This window comes from Pleurodeles waltl, chromosome 3_1 (assembly GCF_031143425.1).
Source record: "Pleurodeles waltl isolate 20211129_DDA chromosome 3_1, aPleWal1.hap1.20221129, whole genome shotgun sequence".
Classification (NCBI taxonomy): domain Eukaryota; kingdom Metazoa; phylum Chordata; class Amphibia; order Caudata; family Salamandridae; genus Pleurodeles; species Pleurodeles waltl.
This window is the reverse complement of record NC_090440.1, coordinates 2,236,558-2,254,049: the sequence shown is the minus strand read 5'-3', so window position 1 is coordinate 2,254,049 and position 17,492 is coordinate 2,236,558. Positions and strand designations below refer to the sequence as shown.

The 17,492-nt window shown below is 46.4% G+C and overlaps 1 protein-coding gene across 1 annotated transcript in view; it reads right to left on the bottom strand.

Annotated features, from left to right (window-relative positions):
* Positions 1-1,351: 1,351 nt before the first annotated feature.
* LOC138283658 (zinc finger protein 135-like) overlaps positions 1,352-17,492 on the bottom strand; it is a 54,797-nt gene continuing 38,656 nt past the window's right edge. Inside the window, exon 2 of the mRNA XM_069221593.1 lies at positions 1,352-7,660. Coding sequence (XP_069077694.1) covers positions 5,347-6,759 — 1,413 coding nt within the window. The 5' untranslated portion in view covers positions 6,760-7,660 and the 3' untranslated portion in view covers positions 1,352-5,346. The remainder of the gene's footprint in view (positions 7,661-17,492) is intronic.

Below are 17,492 nucleotides of genomic sequence, written 5' to 3'. Positions count from 1 at the left end.
CAAAGGCATTAACATCTGAATAAATTATCAGTTTTTTCCTCTAGACATTTTTATATATCTCTTTATACCAATCCTTCCTCCTTTTTCTGCATGTTTTGACCGGCCAATACTATTCTTTAAAAGAACTCCGGCAAAGAGCCCCCTTGAGGGGCCCGTCAGGCATTGCAGCGCCGGCCTGACGAGGAGCATGGCCCAATGATGAAGCATGTCACCGGCTGGTGAGTGAGGGCTCTTGCTCTAAAACAAATTGTTTTTTCTGGTATACCGTCCTTTCAAGAGAACCGTTTTGATATTTTGGAACCGTGTGTTTATTACTGTTGTTTGACTTATACTTGGGAGACCTACACACGGGACAAGGAGGGCTTCTCTCTTTTTCCTCCGAACCTCCCTTATTGGCCCCCCACTGTGATTGTTTGTAGATTAGGGGGCATATTTATACTCCGTTTGCGCCGAATTAGCGTTGTTTTTTTCGACGCAAATTCGGCGCAAAACTAACGCCATATTTATACTTTGGCGTTAGACGCGTCTAGCGCCAAAGTATGAGGAAAGAGAGTCACTTTTTTGCGTGAACGCCTTCCTTGCGTTAATGAGATGCAAGGTAGGCGTTCCCGTCTAAAAAAATGACTGCGCCGCAAATGCGTCGTATTTATACTCCCGGGCAAAAATGATGCCCGGGAGTGGGCGGGGCAAAAAACCCCGCATTTGCGCCAGATTTTAGCGCCTGGGTCAGGGCAGGCGTTAAGGGACCTGTGGGCTCAAAATGAGCCCACAGCTGCCCTCCCATGCCCCCAGGGACCCCCCCTGCCACCCTTGCCCACCCCAGGAGGACACCCAAGGATGGAGGGACCCATCCCAGGGACATTCAGGTAAGTTCAGGTAAGTATAATTTTTATTTATTTTTTATATTTTTTTTTGGCATAGGGGGGCCTGATTTGTGCCCCCCTACATGCCTCAATGCCCAATGACCATGCCCAGGGAACATAAGTCCCCTGGGCATGGCCATTGGGCAAGGGGGCATGACTCCTGTCTTTACTAAGACAGGAGTCATGTAAATGGCGTCTGGGCGTCGTTAAAAATGGCGCAAATCGGGTGGAGGCGATTTTTTGCGTCAACCTGACTTGCACCATTTTTAAGACGCCCTAGCGCCATTTTTCCCAATGCCGGCGCTGCCTGGTGTACGTGTTTTTTTTCCACGCACACCAGGCAGCGCCGGTCTGCTTGCGCCGGCTAACGCCATTCAATAAATACGGCGCCCGCATGGTGCTTCAGAATGGCGTTAGCCGGCGCAAAACATTTTGACGCTAAACTGCGTTAGCGCAGTTTAGCGTCAAAAAGTATAAATACGGGCCTAAGTATGCACCAGAAAGAGTGTTGCCATAGGTAGGTAACTTGTTCTTCGCCCATATTCTTTTGCTGTAGACCATTTGTTTCTATCTTCCTTCATAACATTCACAGTCTTTCCTATAATTTCAGTGCAGTTGTGTGTTGTGGTTCTGAACGCTGGTTATTACTGAAGATAGCAACTTAAATCCTTCTTCTAGTTGAAACCATGCAGACATAGAAGCATCCCCTCTCCCCCAAGGTCAGCTTCACTAAGATTATGTCCCACCACCTTCATCTGCTCTTTAGGATTGTGCTGCTACTAAAAAGAACCTCATTTGTACAGTTGTCATCGCCAACATGGATTACTGCAAAGACATCTTCTTATCTTCCAGAAAACAAAACAACAGAGGACAAAATCACAAGGACAGATCTGGTATCACTCACTCTGGTTTCAGTCCACTTGTTCTTGATGGAGCAAAGGATTGTGCACAAGGCCCTTCATGCTCCCTCAACAAACTGATAGTGCTATAACAGCAGGTACGATACCGCATGCAGATGGTCCCTCCACCCACAAAGTTACAAATCATTTGGTGAAGAAACCCACATGCAGAAGACTCTTCTCCAGGAACTCTTGTTTGTTACATTCATTGAATCAGCACAGCCTTTTTTTCTTGGGTAACTTTCATAAGGTAGATTTCGCTTGAATGTGAGGATACAATAAATCTCCACCACAAAAATCCAAACACAGCTCCCTTTTGATCTTTGTATGTCAGGTCCTTAGCTTTAACACCAACTTATATATTGTTCTTTTACCCGGGTGCTCCCCAGGGAAGTGCTCCAGGAAGGGGCCAGTCATGGGACTGAACTTCATTCCTGACTCGTGCGGTGAGAACAAAGGTGTTGTGAGTCACGGAAAGACTCACAACACCAGTTCCCCTGAACCAAGTCCACTGCAGTATTCACAGCATTGCAGGTTCTCTGTAGTATGAAGAAGGGCTCTGTCACAAGTGACTCAGGCTATTGCCACACGCACTGCGCATGTATGTTCTTACTTTCAGAGTTACAGTATCACAGGCGCACTGGGTTCTCAAATTTAATGCAAGTTTAATCATTTTCCATATTCACTGCATCAGCATTGCTTTCCTCCTGGGGGTTCTCAAAGATGGTTCTTTGTGGTCCCTGAATGAATGACAGTCTTCCCACATACACTGCACACGGATGTTCTTCTCATGTGCATCCACTGATGAATCTTTAGGTTTGATAAACTGGACTGATCCCACATTCACAATGTGTGTGGTTGTTACTTGTGTGTGGCATCTAATGGATTGTTAGAAATACATAGTAAAGATTTACCCACACTCAAAGCATGTATGTGAGTTTTGTTCTAGTGTGATCACTGATGGAATTGTAGGTGATCGAACATGTTTATTAAACCAGGGATGTGGAATTCCTATAGCCCGACGCCCAGGACATCTTGTTTGGGGTCAAGGGCAACAAGTTTTTATGTTTACTTTGTCCTTGGGACAAGTAGGCCCAACCCTCTGCAGCACAAACTCTTTGGCTGCCTGTTTACAGAGAGTGGAACTCTCTGCAGTTGAGGTAATGTGTTTCCAAAAGATAATGCTGTTCGAACTTGTATTTATGGTTCATTATTTGAAAGCCTTCATTATTAGGGTGAGTGCTGAAAATAAATGTTTTAAGGTCACACTTCACTACTGACGTTGGTTCCAGTACAAAAAAAAAAACGTGTATACACATGTTTAAAGTTTAGGCTATGAGGCTAAGTATAATGCTCCCAGAATGCTCTCTGATTAGATGCAAATGAAGTGTCATTTAGTAAAATGTGTTGATGCATGCTTGTATTTCCCAAAAATATTTCTAATGGAAAATCAGTGTAACCATTTTCAACACGATTAAGCGAAGCATGAAAATAAACAAACACTGACAAAGCCAACTGATCTGACATATTTTTATAAGTCTTTTAGTTTCATCAATGCGTGTCTTGTTTTGACATGACTTTTGTAACACTTTATTGTTGTGGGAGCTACCAGTCCCTCAACATTGTAACAAACACTGGCAAAAAAAAACCAGAAAGTTTTTGAACTCTAAAAGCACACGGTGCCACCAGTGGCATAACAAAGGCCCCGCAGCCGCCCTCCAGGGGGCCCCTTCAGCACAGCACCTGCTCTGAGTGAGTCTGGAGAGGCGGCTCCTCCATGTTCTTTGCAAAGGGGCACCCTCCAGTTTTGTTACGTCACGGATTGCCACTGTAGTTCCTGACACTGAACAAAACTACTTTGTGTGCCAATATGCTCCTTGTGGAAGAGCAGAATGCGATCACTCACAGTAAAGCCAGCCGAAAGAGAGAGAAATAGTTTAATAAAAACACAATGTCTTTGTTAACACCAGACCTAATTAGGGACCAAGACCCACATGTAGGTAGCTTTTTGCATGTCGCAAACAGCGACTTTCGCTGTTTGCGACGTGCAAAAAGCACATTGCGATGCACAAACCCAGTTTTGCGATTCGGTAACCTGGTTACCGAATCGCAAAACGGGTTTGCGACTCGCAATTAGGAAGGGGTGTTCCCTTCTTAATTGCGACTCACAGGGCAATGTAGGATGGTTTTGTGACCACGAACGCGGGCGCAAATCAATCGCAGTTTGCACCCATTTCAAATGGGTGCTAACACTTTAGCAAAAGGGAAGGGGTCCCCATGGGACCCCTTCCCCATTATGAATGTCACTATAACCATTTTTTCTGAGCAGGCAGTGGTCCTCTGGACCACTGCCTGCTCTGAAAAAATGAAACGAAAACGTTTCATTTTTCGATTTTTTTAATGCATCTCGTTTTCCTTTAAGGAAAACAGGCTGCATTACAAAAAAAAAAAATGCTTTATTGAAAAGCAGTCACAGACATGGTGGTCTGCTGTATCCAGCAGGCCACCATCCCTGTGAGGGCCGCCATTCGCAAGGGGTCGCAAATTGCGACCCACCTCATGATTATTCATGAGGTGGGCATTTGCGAAGCCCTTGCGAATCACAGATGGTGTCAGGGACACCATCCTACATTCGGATTTGCGACTCGCAAATTGCGAGTCGCTCTGACTCGCAATTCCCGGGTCGCAAATCTGAACCTAACTACATGTGGCCCCAAATTCTTAAAGAAAGTCACAAAAGTGCACCCATGGTATATGTCGTACCCCTATAAAATATTTGTGAACTGTATTTTAGCATGGGTAAATACGATGTGTAGATTTGCTCATGTGAAAATCTATTGAGCATTTGCAAGTTCATTTTCCCTCCAGTCACTTTCTTCCCAACCCTGGAAGAAGTTCTAATTCTGCCATTGTCAGGAGTAAATGTCCAACCTTTCTTATTATGGGAAAATATTAGAGAGAAGCTGGTGAAAATCTTTAAAACATGCAGGTTAGTAGGTTTGCAGACTCAAAGGCATTCCAGCCCTGGAACTATTGCTTACTGCTTCCTCCAGCCCCAGTATGCAGATCTGCAGAAAGGTGGCAAAATAAGGAAATAGTTACAGTAGGGATTGAAACTGCAAGTATTCAAGCACTACTATGTTAGTAGCCCTGGCATAATCAGAGAGGCTATTATCAGAGCTCTTACATAGTGAGATTGCTGCCATAATTTGTCGCCACACTACATGGCACCAAAGGGACAAGTAGATCTTTTTACAGGACAAGTAGATTTGAGAAGCAACCTGGCCCCTGGACAAGTAGATATTTTAATAAATTCCACACCCCTGATTAAACACATATCACATTTACCATATCTGTAGGATGTTTCTCATGTATGTGCCCTGATGGGTCCTATGGCATCATAAGCCACTGAAAGTCTTCATACATTCACTATGGGTTGTATGAACCTGTATCTGTGCTCACATGACACAGGCTTGCTAAATCACTGAAAATGATTCCACATTCATTATGAGTGTGGCTTTTACCTGTGTGCAATTGCTGCTGCAGGTGTTAGAAATAAACAGAATATAAAGATTTACCGACATTCACTGCACATGTGCGGGTTTCAAACAGTGTGTTTGCTGATGGTGCTGCAGGTTTACCAACTGAATAAAATCTCTACCACATTCACCACATGTATATGGTTTTTCTCCAGTGTGCGTTCGATGATGGCGATGCAAGTGTACTAGTCGATTAAAACTCCTGCCGCATTCACCGCACTTGTATGGTTTTTCACCAGTGTGTATGTGCTGATGCATCCTAAGGTTTGACGAGCCACTGAAACTCTTCCCGCATTCACTGCACATGTGTGGTTTTTCACCTGTATGCGTTCGCTGATGATGTGTTAGTATGGATGCCAGAGAAAAGCTCTTCCCACATTCACCACATCTGTATGGCCTTTCACCTGTGTGTGTTCTTTGATGCCCTTTTAGGGCTGATGACTGCTTAAAGCTCATCTCACACTCACTGCATTTGTATGGTTTTTCGTCTGTGTGTGTTCTCTGATGGCACTGTAGGAGCATCAACCGATTAAAATCCTTCCCACATTCACTGCATGCATAGGGTTTTTCTCCCGTATGTATTCGCTGATGAATCTTTAGGTTTGATGAACGATTAAAGCTCTTACCACATTCACTACATGTGTGTGGTTTTTCTCCTGTGTGTGTATACTGATGGGTCCTCAGACTTGATGAACGGCTGAAACTCTTCCCACATTCACTGCATTTGTGTGGTGTTTCTCCTGTATGGGTTAGCTGATGGCTCTTTAAGCTTATTAACCACTTATAGCTCATCCCACATTCACTGCATGAGTGTGGTTTTTCTCCTGTGTATGTACGCTGATGGACCCTCAGACTTGATGAACGGCTGAAACTCTTCCCACATTCACTGCATTTGTGTGGTGTTTCTCCTGTATGGGTTAGCTGATGGGTCTTTAAGCTTATTAACCACATATAGCTCATCCCACATTCACTGCATGTGTGTGGTTTCTCCCCTGTGTGTGTGCGGTGATGGGTCCTAAGGCTTGATGAGTCACTGAAACTATTGTCACATTCACTGCAAGGGTATGGCTTTTCTCCTGTGTGTGTGTGCTGATGTGTCCTAAAGATTGCTAAACGACTGAAACTCTTACCACATTCACTACATTTGTATGGTTTTTCTCCTGTGTGCATCCGCTGATGGGTCCTAAGGTTGGACGAGCGACTGAAACTCTTGCCACATTCACTGCAGGTATGCAGTTTTAATCCAGTATGTGTTTGTTGATGACTTTTTAAGTGAGTTAGTTGATTAAACTTCATCCCACATTCCCTGCATATGTATGGTTTTTCTTTTCTGTGGGTTAACCATTGATTTGTTGGGTCCCCTGAATGTATGGCCCCACACTCACGACTTTCATTTAAGTTACTGCCAGCATGTAATGCCTGATGGTATAGTGAAGCAGGGGAGTTACTGAAATGCATCCTGCATTCACTCCACCTGCGTTTCTCAATGTATCTCTTCTGATGAGCTTCCCAGTGGGATAAATAATTGAACTGAAGTGATTTCTGAATCTATAAATATTTCTACTATAACACAATAGAACATCCAACGTATGTGTTTCATATAGAGTTTTACAAAGCCGGAGAAGAAGGAGGGTTTGGGCGTTAAGTAAGTCCAGAATCCATGAGCCTCCTGAAGCAATGCAGGTCACACACACATACGAAGCTCTTCTGACATTCAGTTGGCCATGTGGAGAAGGTTCCAGAGCGTGGGCTGAAGTTAGGTGCCCTTTAGTTGTAGAAATTATAAAGATATTCCCACATTTGTTGCATGGTGTTTCAACAGTAGCCCTGAATGGTCACTAAAATTGTTTCCATACTTCTTACATCTGCATTGTTTATTGAATAGAGCTGGGGTCTTCTGCTCTGATTACAGCGGTGCACATGCATTTAAAAACAAACAGCCGCATGGGGCACAGCAGCATGTCACACAGTGGTAAAACCTTCCAAACGTCAGCTGTACTTTCGCTAGTTGCTGTGGACTGAGGATTTACTGCATTTCATCATCAGAGCAGAGGCTTCACTTCTTCACACACCCCATCCTAGTCTCACACCCAAGTTTGCATTTGTGTCCTGTTGTACACTGGGTGGGGACAGTTCACTGTACTGCATTCACTGAATACTCAGTTCAGCCTCTTCAACTCACTGGATGTATCTTTCATAGAAGAGATATACCTGCTTGTGTGCATGATCCCATCTCTTGCAAGACTCTTTGGTCTCTGAGTACTCAAGTTTAATAAAAGTCTTTTTTGTAGATATAACTTCACAGGTTTTTACTTCCGTTCCTCTTTCTCTCCTTTATATGTTTACATGGGTCCACTCTCTGTAGAGATTTAAAAAAGAGATTTAATGCCATTTTTTCAGGGCGCAGTGTTCAATACATAAATTACAACACAGGGCATAACTAACATTGTCTTCCATTAAACTCTAAAGCATGCATGTACTGTAATTTACACAGAGCTCTCAAGAAACAAACATAGCTAGTTGTTCAGAGAATATTCACTCAGACTTCTGTAAGCGAGGTAGGTTGAATCTGACAGTTTTCTACACTCCATCCGTCGGCTGACTGAAGCCGGAGCAGGGTTTCCAGATCTACTGGGATGTGACCTAGGTGGTACATGGCAAATGTCAGGCAGGATGTATAGTTATGAACCCTTTGGATTCTGGAAAGGCCATCTGCAAAAGACCCAATCTAATACTCTCTCACTAGTCCCCTGGAGCTTAGGGGTAGAAATACTAAGGGAAGGGTGAGATTGTGCTGACGTGGGCAAGGGGGTGTCACTTGTTTTATTCAGTCTTGGGGAAGGGGTCGCACTTGTTTTGGGAACTGTTCCTTTGTTCAACAGTTGAACAACAGTTGGTGGGCCAGGATGATATCTCCACAAGAATGGAGGAGGATGATATCTTCACAAGTATGGAGGGTCAGGATGATATCTGCACCAGTATGGTGAACCAGGATGATATCTGTACAAGTATGGTGGGCCAGGGTAATATTGGCACAAGTATGGTGGGCCAGGATGATATGGGCACCAGTACGGTGGTTCAGGATAATACCTGCACAAGTATGGTGGGTCAGGATGATACCAAACAAGTATGGTGGGCCAGGATGATATCTGCACAAGTATCGTGGGCCGGGATGATATCTACACACGTATGGTGGAGGATGATACCTGCACAAGTGTTAAAAATGTGGTCTTTGGTTGGCAGTTAGGTTACCCCCTGTCAAGCAAGGACACTCACGCTAGTCAGGGTAAAGGAGAATCGCACTCAGTTAACCCCCACTCACCCCCTTGGTAGCTTGGCACAATCAGGCAGGCCTAACTCAGAGACAATGTGTTAAGTATTTGTACAAACACCCACAGTAATACAGTGAACCACTACAAAATGACACAACACAGGTTTAGAAAAATAGTAAATATTTTATCTGAATAAACAAGATGAAATATGATAAAAATCCACAATATACAGTTAAAATGACAAATTTAGCACTTAAAAGCAAGAAAACTGTGCCTTGAGGGACAAATACTACAAGTTGGTATTATGCGGCGTCGTGACAGAATAGTTTTCTACAATGCAACGACAATGGCACTGTTTACGGAGTCGTTCGCCCCCCCCCCCCACCCCGGTACAGTACCTTAAGAAACAAGTAGAAAACAGGACGGTGCACGGAGTCGGGGAGAGCGGCTTCGCGGGGTCTGAGGCGGCGTGGGTTTCGGTGCCACGGGGCAGAAGGACTGCGGCGTCGCGCAACAGCGTCAGGTCCTCACTACAAGGCGGTGGAGGTGAAGCGGCATCAGATGCGAAGTCAGTGGTAGATGTGGAGTCACAATGCTGCAGGGCAACCTCACAGCGTTGCAATGACATCACAGGGCCGCAGGCATTGCGATGGCGTCGGATCATCACCGATGTTGGACTTATGACACTCTGGTGTCAACGAAGTTGGGCGGAATCAGCGGCTGCAGCAACGCGAGGTCTACAGGGTTGTCAGACTTCTAGGAGGTCCATGGCCTGGGAGCAGGCGGCGTCACGGTTCCGGGGTAGCGGTGTCAGCTCACAGGGTTGTCGGATTCATCGCACTCAAAGAGCTCCGTGGCCTCGGGGCAAGCGACGTTGTGGTTCCAGGCAGCAGCGTCCTTTGCGAAGTCGCACGGCGTCGTCAGATTGTTTTTTCTCCAGGTATTCACTTCCAAGGATCCAGGAACTGGAATGGCACCCTCTGGCAAGCAAGAGTCCATAGCAAGTAGTTTTAGGTCTGGTTGGTGAAGCCTTTGCTGTCCTTGAGGCTTCAAAATAGGAAGCAAGCTCTACTCCAAGCCCTTGGAGTAACTTCTCAAGCAGGAATGCAACAAAGTCCAGTCTCTGTCCCCTTGCAAGGCAGAAGCAGCAACTGCAGTGTAGCCCAACACAGCACGGTCACAGGCCAGGGCACCACTTCTCCTCAGCTCTTTTCCAGGCAATGGTTCCTCTTGAATCCTTGAAGTAATCTAAAGTCTGGGGTTTTGGCTTCACTACTTACACCCCTTTCTGCCTCTGAAGTTGCTAAACTCCAAAGTAAAGTCTCAGGTGTCTGTAAGATCCTTTCTTGTCCAGGCCAGGCCCTATCCACACACCAAGAGGTTGGAGACTGCATTGAGTGAGGGCAGGCACAGCCCATTCAGGTGTGAGTGACCACTCCTCCCCTCCAGCACAGATGGCTCATCAGGATATGCGGGCTACACCCCAGCTCCCTTTGTGTCACTGTCTAGAGAGAGGTGCTACCAGCTCAACTGTCAAACTGACCCAGACATGGAATCCACAAACAGGCAGAGTCACAGAAATGGTATAAGCAAGAAAATGCCCACTTTCGAAAAGTGGAATTTTCAAACACACAATCTAGAAACCAACTCCACTAAAAGATGTATTTTAAAATTGTGAGCTCAGAGACCCTTATCTCCACATTTATATCTGCTCCCAAAGGTACTCTGTGCTTTAATAACATTTAAAGGCAGCCCCCATGTTAACCTATAAGGGAGCTAGGCCTTGCAACAGTGAAAACCGAATTTGGTAGTATTTCACTGTCAGGACATGTAAAGAAAAAAGTGTGGTAAGGAGGATACCACACAAGTATGGTGGGTCAAGATGATATCTGCACACGTATGGTGGGTCAGGATAATATTTGCACAAGTATGGTGGGTCAGGATGGTATCTGTACAAGTATGGAGGGTCAGGATGATATCTACACTATACGGTGGGCCAGGATAGTACCTGCTCAAGTACGGTGGGTGGGTCAAGATGATACAACAGCGCAGAAGTATGATGATATTTGTGCAAGTATGGTGGATCAGGATGATATCTGCACAATTATGGTGAAGGATGATATCTGCCCAGGTATGGTGGGTCAGGATGATATCTGCACAGACATGGTGAGTCAGGGTGATATCTGCACAGGTATGGTGGGTCAGGATGATATCTGCACAGGTATGGTGAGTCAGGGTGATATCTGCACACGTAGGGTGGGTCAGGATGAGAGCTTCACACGTAGGGTGGGTCAGGATGAGAGCTTCACAAGTATGGTGGGTCAGGATTATACCTGCACAAGTATAGTGGGTAAGGATGATATCTGCACAAGTAAGGTGGGTCAGGATGACATCTGCACAGGTATGGCAGATCAGGATCATAACTGAACAGGTACGGTAGGCCAGGATGATAGCTGCACAGGTATTATCGGTCAGTATGATATCTGCAAAAGTATGGTGTGTCAGGATGAGATCTGCACAAGTATGGTGGGTCAAAATGATACCTGCAGAAGTATGGTCGGTAAGGATGATATCTGCATAAGGTGGGTCAGGATGAGAGCTCCACAGGTATGGTGTTTCAGGATCATACCTGCACAAGTGTGGTAGGCCAGGATGATATCTGCACAGGTATTATGGGTCAGGATGATAACTGCACAAGTATGGTGGGCCAAGATGATATCTGCAAAAGTATGACGGTCACTGAAGCAGGATGAAAAAAAGCAGCAGGCGGAGCAACAAATCAATTGAAGACAATATTATAGTCTGCAGCTGGTGTAGTAAATACAGAAATAAAAGGTGACTTGGTAGGTAGGGCTAGTCTGAGAGGAACTGAACCATCAGATGCTCACAGAGGGGGGAACACACATTGTCAATGGTGTAAAACGCAGGAAAAGGAGAGAAGTCTGTCCACAACTGAGATGTGAATTAGCAAACACTTTTCTATGTGCAATAGAATTAATATGTGCTCAAACCGAAGAAAAACCAAAGAACAGTAGAAAATATAGCTGATAACGCAAAGTCAATTATTTATGCCCACAGGCAATTCAGAATTTTACAGCACTCTCTGAAGTAAATTCACCGATTTCTGAAAGTAAAGTTTTTAAGTGCCCTCTTGAACTTCTTCCTACCAAACATAACCGACGGTGATGGAAGTGTTTGCCAACATTTGTAATCTTGCAAGTCCTGTCATCCTTGGTAAGATCATCTCTTCAATCAGAGAGATGTCTTACCACCACCACTTGACCCTGCCTCATTCCCTTGTATCATTTCAACATCTAGGCTTTATGAAAACATTATTTTACCTACCTACCATTAATTATTCGACAAACAGTTACCTATGACTTGTAAGACCGAACACGCAACAACACATATAGGATTGTCAAGCAGAAAACCTGGCATTAAAACTACTTATTAAGACTGCTAAAAATATTACTTTAAGAGTATGAGGCTGCTGAAAAGAAATCATAGTTTCCCATGGAGAGGGCATTAAAACATGACTCGCTTAGATATTAAGACCCACCTGCCCATCTCCTTGCTCCCCTTTCCGGTGTAGGTTCTCGAAAGGCAATCAACGAGCAACTCACCAAACACCTGGAACACTAAATCCTCCTGAACCCCTCGCAATCTGGATTCCAAGCCAACCACAGCACCGAGACAGCCTTGATCGCAGCCTCCGATGACATCAGGGCCCTCCTGGACCACGGCGAAACAGCAGCCCTCATCCTGCTGGACCTGTCAGCTGTCCCCGACACAGTCTTCCACCACATCTTGATTAACGTACTCCACCAAATTGGAATCCAGGGAGACGCCCTCAAATGGATCACCCCAGACCTTACCGGAAGAACCCAGAGAACCCCGATCGAGAAGAGATGCCAGTTCATGGTGCACAACGAAGGGCCAGCATACATCAATAAATGAATGACCGTCCGCCAGCTGACCAGACACCTGCGATTCCACCTTCCTCTTTACATCCCCCCGGATCCGACGAGCCAAGAGGGGAGGACGCTCTTTGTCTCACCTAGTGGCCAAAGCCAGGAATGACTTTCCCCTGCACCTCAGGAACGGCACATCGCTCTAGGAATTCAGGAAAGGACTCAAGGCATGACTGTTCAAATAAACAGAGCACCGTGAAGCAGCTTGCAACCCCAGCGCCTTCAGACCCTGACGGGTGATTTGCTGCACTTCATTGTATTCTGATTGATTGATTTATCTACCTTTACAGTTAAGGAATAAACAGACACCACTGACAACGTGAGCTTGGCCATTAACTGTAGCAACTGTCAATGCCCCAAACTCCATACAGGACTGCAACTGTGATTTCCTAAAATTTGAAAGATAACCAACATTGCTCAAGACCAAGAGAGTTTTCTAAAGACTCCCTTGGGCATCACCTAGAAAGAATCCATAGTATTTGTGTGATCCCTTTGACACACAAAACATATAGTTTGATGACACTAATGATTTTTTAATTACATTTATTGACATTTACTGTTTGCAACCAGACAATAGTAAGGAAATCGATGTACATATGAGCAGGAGATGTGGCCGACTGTATAAGCTGCTGACTTTGGAACATGGGCAGCAAGGTACCAATCCAGGCTTTGGTGCTTGCTTCAACATCCTGTGAATCTTGGCAAATCATTTACCCTTTCTCTGCCTAAAAATGTATTTAAATAACCCCCACTTGATGGGGCCAATCTTATAGATCCTTTTCCATTCCACCAAGTAATGTACAGTGCCCACTGCATCTCAGCGCTATATAAATGCTACCTACCTCAATTATTTCACACATCCTAACCAGTGATCCTTAGACCTACAACAGCATGACAGACTGTTGCAGCAAAGGGCAGCCCTAGAGTTGCATCTGCCTTATAGATCACACACAACAACATTTCTATCACCAGCTCTGCCAGTCTTATTCACATTCAGGACAAGTACGACCTTCAACAAAGTAAAAGGTGAGAACTAGTGAAGGTTGCACCAGGATCATATCTAGAGGATCATTCTTCACCTTGGTCAAGTGAATATCATATCACTTTAGCCATGATACCATATTGATTCCTAAGCTTATTATGATGGACTTTAACACCAATATAAATTCCAAATTTAATACATACTTGTAGGAAAGTAGTCTCTTTCTGGCATGGTTAACCCCACTTTTTGCCTGTTGTCAGTATGTTTTGAATGTGTTCACTGGGATCCTGCAAACCAGGACCCCGGTGACTATGCTATCTCCCTTTAAATTTAGTTGCTTGGACCACACACGCCCAACATTTGGCATACTGGTGCCCACATATAAATCTCTAGTATATGGTACACAGGGCACTGGGGCACCAGAGGTCCCTAATGGGCTGCTGCATGTATTATGCCACCCATGGGGAGCCCATGCAAAGTGTATGTGCAGGCCTGCCATTGCATGCGCCCTTTCGCACTACAGTTCACTGCAACAGGTCACTGTAAGTCACCCCTATGGTAGGCCCTCCTAGCCCAGAGGGCAGGGTGCAGGTACCAGAGTGTGAGGGTGACCCAGCATGGTGACCCCACGAACTCCAGCTCCATTGTCATGGACTCTGTGAGTGCGGAGATGCCATTTTACGCGTGTACTGGACATAGGTCCTGCTACATAATGGTAACTCCCTGTTCAACCTAGGTATGTTTGGTATCAAACATGTCAGAATCATACCCCAATACTGTTGCCAGCATTGGAAGTATGATTTCATGCACTCACGGGGCTCCTTAGAGGACCACCAGTATTGCTCCTACCAGCTTTCTGGGGTTTTCCGGGCAGCCCGTGCTGCTGCCACCCCTCAGACAGGTTTCTGCCCTGCTGCTGCCTGATCAGCTCAAGCCCAGGAAGGCTGAACAAACAATTTCCTTTGGGAGAGGGTGGCAACACCCTCTCCCTTTGGAAATAGGTGTTACATTCCTTGGGAGGGTAGCCTCCCCAAGCCACCGGTGTGCTTTGAAGGGCACATTTGGTGCCCTCCTTGCATAAACCATTCTGCACCGGTTCAGGGACATCCAGTCCCTCCTCTGGTGCAAAACTGTACAATGGTAAGGGGAGTGACCAATCCCCTGTCCATCACCATCCTAGGGGTGGTGCCCAGAGGGTCCCTTGATTCTGCCATCTTGAATCGAAGGTGGGCAGAGACCTCTTGGAGCATCTGAGTGGCCAGGTCAGGCAGGTGACGTCAGAGCCCCCTCCTATTAGGTGGCCACCTGGCTAGGTGACCAATCCCCCTTCCAGGGCTATTTAGGGTCTCCCTCTTGGGTGGGTGTAGGAAAGTACCCTCTTTTTGGCACGGTTACCCACATTTTGTGCCTGATGTCAGTGTGTTTGACTGTGTTCACTGGGATCCTACTAACCAGGACCCCCAGTGATTATGCTCTCTCTCCTTTAAATGTTGTCACTGCATACTGGTAACCCAGTATTTCACCCAAAATTGGCATACTGGTCCCCCCCCTATAAGTTCGTAGTATATGGTACCTAGGTACCCAGGGCACTGGGGTTGAAGGGGATCCCTACGGGCTGCAGCAATTCTTTTGCCACCCATGGGGAGCCCATGCAAAGGCTTCTACAGGACTGCCATTGCAGCCTGTGTGAAAAGGTGCATGCACCCTTTCACTGCCATTTACACTGCACCAGATCACTTATAAGTCACCCCTATCGCAGGCCTTCCAGCCCTGAAGGCAGGGTGCAGAATACCTGTGTGTGAGGCCACCCCTGCACTAGCAGAGAAGCCCCCACAACCTCCAGGACCATTTTCCTGGACTTCGTGAGTGCGGGGACAGCATTGTACCTGTGTACTGGACATAGGTCACTACCTATGTCCATCCAAATATTGGTAACTCTGAACATAGGCATGTTTGGTATCAAACATGTTGGAATCATACCCCAAGGCTTTTGCAAGCATTGGTTGTATGATTCCATGCACTCTGGGGGCTCCTTAGAGGACCCCCTGTATTGCCATTGTAGCCTTCTGAGGTTTTCCAGGCAGCCCCTGCTGCTGCCACCTAGCAGACAGGTTTCTGCCCTCCTGTTGCTAAAGCAGCTCAAGCCCAGGAAGGCGGAACAAAGGATTTCCTTTGGGAGAGGGGTGTTACACCCTCTCCCTTTGGAAATAGGTGTTACAGGCTTGGGAGGGGTAGCCTCCCAGAGCCTCTGGAAATGCTTTGAAGGGCACAAATGGTGTCTTCCTTGCATAATCCAGTCTACACCGGTTCAGGGACCCCTAGTCCCTGCTCTGGCGTGAAACTGGACAAAGGAAAGGGGAGTGACCACTCCCCTGTCCATCACGAAGCCAGGGGTGGTGCCCAGAGCTCCTCAAGAGGGTCCCTGGGTTTTGCCATCTTGGATTCCTAGTTGGCAGGGCACTCTGGGAGCATCTGAGTGGCCAGTGCCAGCAGGTGATGTCAGAGCGCTCCCCTGATAGGAGCTTACCTGTGTAGCAGACCAATCCCCCTTTCAGCGCTATTTAGGGTCTCTCTCTTGGTTGGTTCTTCAGATTCGGATTGCAAGACTCCAGCAGGAATCCTCTGCATCCTTTACGTCACCTTCTTACCAACTAAACTGTATCTGGACCCGCCAGGAACTCTACAAACTGCAACAAAGAAGCAAAGACGATTTCTGCAACACTGTATCTTCAGCTCCTGCCAGCAACTGCAACTGTTTCCAGGTCGTGCATCCTCCGAGGACTGGCTGTCTTAAGCCTGCACCAGAAGAACAAAGGAATCTCCCTTGAAGAGAAGGAGTCACTTCCCTGCTTCAGCAGGCACCCCTCTGCAGCAACTGGTGGCGTGGGTCCCCTCCCCTGACAAAGTGCGTGGATCCAGCAACACGGGTGGAGGACTGAAGTGGTCCTGATGGTCCTGACGTCCAACTGTCCAACTTTGGTGGAGGTAAGAGCTTGCCGCCCCACGCAACACAGTACCCCCGTGCACCGTGTGATTTGCAGTTGCCAAGGCTTGTTGGCATCCTTCCACAAAGTTCTTCCCGCACCGCACAGCTCCGGCCCCCAGCACTCCTTCCTGCTACGCACAGCTTCCCGAGTGGTTCTCCATTGGCGTGGGATCCCTTTGTATAGTGCTGCGTGGGTCTCCTTTTGCACCTTCTTTGTCCCCGTGCTGTGGGACTCTTATGAGGCCTCTCTGAGTTGCTGAGAGCCCCTTCTGACTCCACCTCCTGGGTAGAGTCCACCAGGTCTCTACTTGTCCCAGGCAGGGGCATTTTCCGCTAACCGCAAGCTTTGCATATGCCAAGGCTTGTTGGCGCAATCCAGTGACGCAAACCAGACTGCAATCATCCCTCAGGCGTGGGACATCATCTGCACCAACCAGGAACCCGCATCTGTCTTCTTCGGTGCACTACTGACTGTTGTTCTTCACCTTTGGTTCTTCTTTTGCACCTTCATCTCGGTTAGCAGGGGCTCCTGTTCTCCCTGGACTCCTCAGTGCTTCTCGGACTTCGTCCCCTTCTTCCACAGGTCTGCAGGTCCAGGAATCCATTTTTGGAGTCTTGCAGTCTCTTCTGGTTCTTGCATAATCTTCTTTCTCGTGTTCTGGAAAATGTTACTGTGATTTACTCCTGCTTTCCTGGGCTCTGGGGTGGGTTATATTACTTACCTTTGGTGTTTTCTAATACTCCCAGCGCCCCTCTACACACTACACTTTCCAAGATGGGAAACCGACTTTTGCATTCCACATTCTTAGTATATGGTTTGTGTTCTCCCTAGGCCCACTTCTAACTATTGTGATTGTCACAATTTGCACTGTTTTCTAACTGTTTGTACAGGTTATGTCCACATAATATTGTATATAATTTGTGTATTACTTACCTCCTAAGGGAGTATAGTCTCTGTGTTATTTTTGGCATTTGTGACA